Here is a 4,197-nt window from a genome sequence, read left to right on the forward strand (position 1 = left end):
GGGGAGGGCAGGATAGAGCTCAGGACAGTAACCCCGCCCCTCCCCCAGCAATAGGATAACTCTCAGAAGAAAGGGTCAGTGCTGCTTGTCTTCTCCCCTATCTGCTGAATCCCTTCTGCCCAAGAGCAGAAACACAGGAATCCTGAGAGAGATTTTGAAAGGGGGCAAAAAAAAAAAAAACATTCCTTCTAGGGAGAGTGGCATAGCAAACATTTAATAATAATAAGTAATATTTATACAGGACTTGAAGGTTTGTGAAGAATTTTACATACATTATCTGCTTTGGTCATTACAACAACCCTATGAGGTAGGAATCATCACTACCTCTGTTTTGCTGAGGAGAAAATTGAGGTTAAGTGATTCGACCAGGGTCACACAGCTACTAAGTGCTTGAGGCTGAATTTAAAATCAGATCTTCCTAACTCCAAGTCCAGTACCCTAGCCACTAGACTACTCAGCATGAGCTAGGACTTCCTGGGCTGACTTCTATAACTCTGTGATCTCTAGGATACTGAGTAGAAAGATTGCATTAAAAACAAGAACCTCCCCAACATTACTAACTCTACTTTAGTATCCCCATAAATCATCTTGTCACCTCACTGTCACTATTTTCCATCTCAGATGGATGTTCCAGAAGGGACCCCATCAGAGACCCCAGCAGGGTCTCTTTGGACCTAAGCAGCTGTAAATAGGCCATGTCAAAAGCCCAGGACACTCTCTGAAAATCTTTAAAGTACTGCTCTTTCTATACCACTGAGTCCAGCTGCTCATATCCCAGACCCCTCCAACCTTGAGACCAAAGGTCAAAATGAAGGAAAGGATGAAGAAAAACTGAGGCCGACGTGGGATTGAACAGGTTCACCAAAAAGGGAAGTTATTTATTTGGAGGTGATGATCCGCAGGGGAAGGATAGCATCTTCTCATAACCATCTGTTGGCCCACCTATTGGAAGTTGGATTGCTATATGTAGACTGTATAACCCCAGGATTCCAGGCTAACAAGAAAAGCTTCTTTCACCTCAAGCCTCTGCTCTTAAATCCCCCAACTAGACATCCCAGAGGAAGTAACCCCATGGAATCCCAGAAAAATGGTAAATTGCCTCGAAGGGTAGCCTTCTGGCAGGTCATCCCCCTAATCCCTTCCCACTCACACATTGAACAAACACAGACAAAAAGAACCATGCCAACACTCAGACACCCACCTCTGGTGACACATACCACTCAAAACGATACACAGGGACACACCCAAACATAAGCACACACATTCAGCTGCCTCAGGATAGGCACAATGCAATAGGGTTCTAGACTGGCATCTAGAAAACCTACAGTCACCCCATATACATTACTGCTGATATAATCACACACATGGAACCACAGGCTACCCCTAACAGCCTCACAAGGAACTCTTGGTGCTCCCTGGTATTTCCTGGAACCAGCCTGAAAGAACTGAAGAGACAGAAGACATCACTAGGCACCCTTTCCCCTCCATTTCCCAGAGTCCTTGGAGTCTCTATATTTTTCTTGCCTAACCAGTCTTCTCCTGGTGGAAAGTCCCAACATCTTTACCCCTCCACCCACCTCTAGGAGAATTACCACTTTCCAGCCCCCACCCCTTTCCTTCCCTTATTGAAGATCCCAGGCCAATATTGGTCCCAAAGCAGGAAGGTTCAAATTCAGGAAGACTTCCTGAAGGTTCTGCCACTTACTCCCACCCAGTGCTGACTCCTCCCTACTGTCCTGCCCTGGGGTATGAAGTTTCTTATTAAATCCTTAGCTCTTATCTTGGAGGTTCAGACACCAACCTTGGCAGCTCCATTCCTGACTCACCCTAACTACCCTGAGCTCAGCCCAGAACCATGGGGAACTGTTTATATCGGGTGAGTGTGGGGGACAAGACTAAAGACCCCTCATCACATTCTTTCTTGTTTCTTACTTTCAATTCCTACACTCATCCCTTCTCACTGTTCTCCTTTCCTTGTTTTAGCTCATCTTTTCCCCCTCAGTCCTCTTCACCTTATTTCTCAATTTTCCTTCATCAACCCTTTCCTCCTAACCACTTGCTTTTTCCTCTTCTTCGGGTTTTTATCCCTTCTTTTTCCACCATCTCAACCTTCACCTCCTCTTTTCATTCCTTCTAATCGATCATTCCCTCCTCAACCACTTACACCTTACTCCCTTCTCCTCTCATACCTTCCCATCTTATCCCTCACTCCTTCCCTCCTCCATTCCTCCTTTCTTACATTTCTTTCTTAAACACTCATTCTCCTCTTTTGCCTCACCTCACGTCACTCTTCACACATATTCCTTCTCATCACTTACGGTCCTTTACCCTTTCTACTCTTCTCATGTTCAAAGCCCTGGATACCCCATTAATATCTCATTATCTAGACTTGGAACAGAACCCCACCCTCATTCTCTAAGCTCTGTGACAGACCCAGATCCCTTATTCTCCCCTCTCAATTTTCTCTATTATGGCCCCTCAGGTTTTTACTGGTCTTCTCCTGGTGGAACCTTCTCCCTTTGCCTTTTTTTCTTGCCCCCTTTCTTGATTGCTCACTCTACCCACTTCCCTCACTCTCCTAACCCCCCCTCCCCACCCCATGCCCCCCAGTCCTGTTCCTCTCTTCTTCACACCTCATTCTACATAATATGGGTGGGAAGAAGGAATGAAAAGGTTCTCTGAGTCCCTTTGTGGTATGTTTCCCAGGTAGAATCTGTGCTTCAGAACTCCGAAAACTGGACCATCGATGTTTTGGATGACGAGTGGGCCACTTTATGGAATGCAACTTACAACTATACTGACGCTGACCTGGACTCGGCTGCTCCTTGCCGTTCCTGTACCCTGTTAGATAGCTCCTCACTGCCCTTTTTTGCTCTTACTAGTGCCTTAGGCATACTAGGTGGTGGGGCTTTGCTCTTTGTCCTCCTCAAACCTCTTGCCTGCTGGCACTTATGCCCAGGCCGGGCCATCCTGGCACAGCTGGCTGGGGGCAGTACCCTCTTCAGCATTGTTTTGCCCATCCTGGCACCAGGGTTGAACCCTGTCCCCGGAACCACCCTCTGTTGCCTGGGACATGGGCTCTGGTATGCCTCAGCTTTTGCCCAGGCTCTGCTGGTGTGTGTACACACCTACCTGAACCCTGAATTGCACCAAAGGTGGCTTCTCAAGATCTCACTGGTTTTGTGGGGTGTTGCTCTGCTGATGGCCTTGCCTGTCACCCTGGCCAGTGATGTTACCTCTGGATTCTGTACCCTGTCATTCAACCATGATGTGTGGGTTTGGTGTATGGTCCATATTATCGTCTGCATTGCCATTTTCCTCGTTTTGCCCCTGTGCCTGGTTGGGGGATGGGTAATACAGAGGGTAAGAGGTGGAGGGCCAAGGCCATGGGCTAATGTCCTGTGGGCCTGGTTCCTGTTCTGGTGGCTCCATGCAGTGGTGATGGGGTCTGATATCCTGGTAAGGTCTAACGTCTTGGTGATAAATGACTGCTTTACCCAGCAGACCCTAGATTTCTTGTTAGACTCTGCAAAGATCTTGGGGATATTGCACTGCCTAGCAACTCCATTCCTATTGGCACTGTTTTGTCACTGTGTCACCTGGACCCCCACAGTCAGCCTACTCTAGACCTTTCTTTCGCCCACCCCTCAACCCTCCCAGACTTATCCTGGCATCTGGGCATCCTGGGAGACAAGTCCCAGTTCTCCCTGCTGCCAACTGACATTAAAGTTTATGCTGCTGTAAAGCTGATAGTTTCTTATTTGGCCAGGGTGGTGGGCCCAGTTCTACCCTAGGTACTTTTCTACCAGCACCTGTCTCCCCAGCTGGTACCAATCAGATGTGCCTGGGAGTATGGGGAGCTCCCAGGACAGAGATTACCCACAGAAGCAGGACAGATGGACCAAAGGTTCTCTGGAGGTCTGGGATCATTGCCTTAAGGTTAAGAAGAACGACCAGGGGAAGAATTCCTAAGGGCACTGGTTTAGCAGGTGAGACAGGAAAGGTCTCAGTGGCTGGGGGACCTGGAGGGAATAGAACTTGAATGGGGAAGCTGGAGTGAAGAGGAATAGTGGGAATGAACCTCAGGACTTCACTGATTCTCCTTTAAACAAGCTTTCCTATTCTTTTTGCTCCTTTCAGTTCCGTCTTCTTTCTTTCCCATTTTTTGTTCTGCCCAGAATCAAGAAAGGAATGTTA

The 4,197-nt window shown here is 47.7% G+C and overlaps 1 protein-coding gene across 1 annotated transcript; it reads left to right on the forward strand.

Annotated features, from left to right (window-relative positions):
* Positions 1-7: 7 nt before the first annotated feature.
* ACKR1 (atypical chemokine receptor 1 (Duffy blood group)) lies at positions 8-3,990 on the forward strand. Its single transcript, XM_069062865.1, has 2 exons — positions 8-1,876; positions 2,707-3,990. Exons 1-2 carry the CDS (start codon positions 1,856-1,858, stop codon positions 3,625-3,627), a joined length of 942 nt encoding a protein of 313 aa, XP_068918966.1. The 5' UTR covers positions 8-1,855; the 3' UTR covers positions 3,628-3,990.
* The last annotated feature ends 207 nt before the right edge of the window (positions 3,991-4,197 follow it).

This window comes from Petaurus breviceps, unplaced genomic scaffold (assembly GCF_028583685.1).
Source record: "Petaurus breviceps papuanus isolate PSGF00001 unplaced genomic scaffold, PetGlider_PUasm1.0 90510, whole genome shotgun sequence".
NCBI classification, from domain to species: domain Eukaryota; kingdom Metazoa; phylum Chordata; class Mammalia; order Diprotodontia; family Petauridae; genus Petaurus; species Petaurus breviceps.

Coding starts and splice junctions, on each gene's coding strand:
- ACKR1 (XM_069062865.1), top strand. CDS start 1,856: ATGGGGAACTGTTTATATCGG. Junction 1,877..2,706: donor TGGGGAACTGTTTATATCGG/GTGAGTGTGGGG, acceptor TATGTTTCCCAG/GTAGAATCTGTGCTTCAGAA.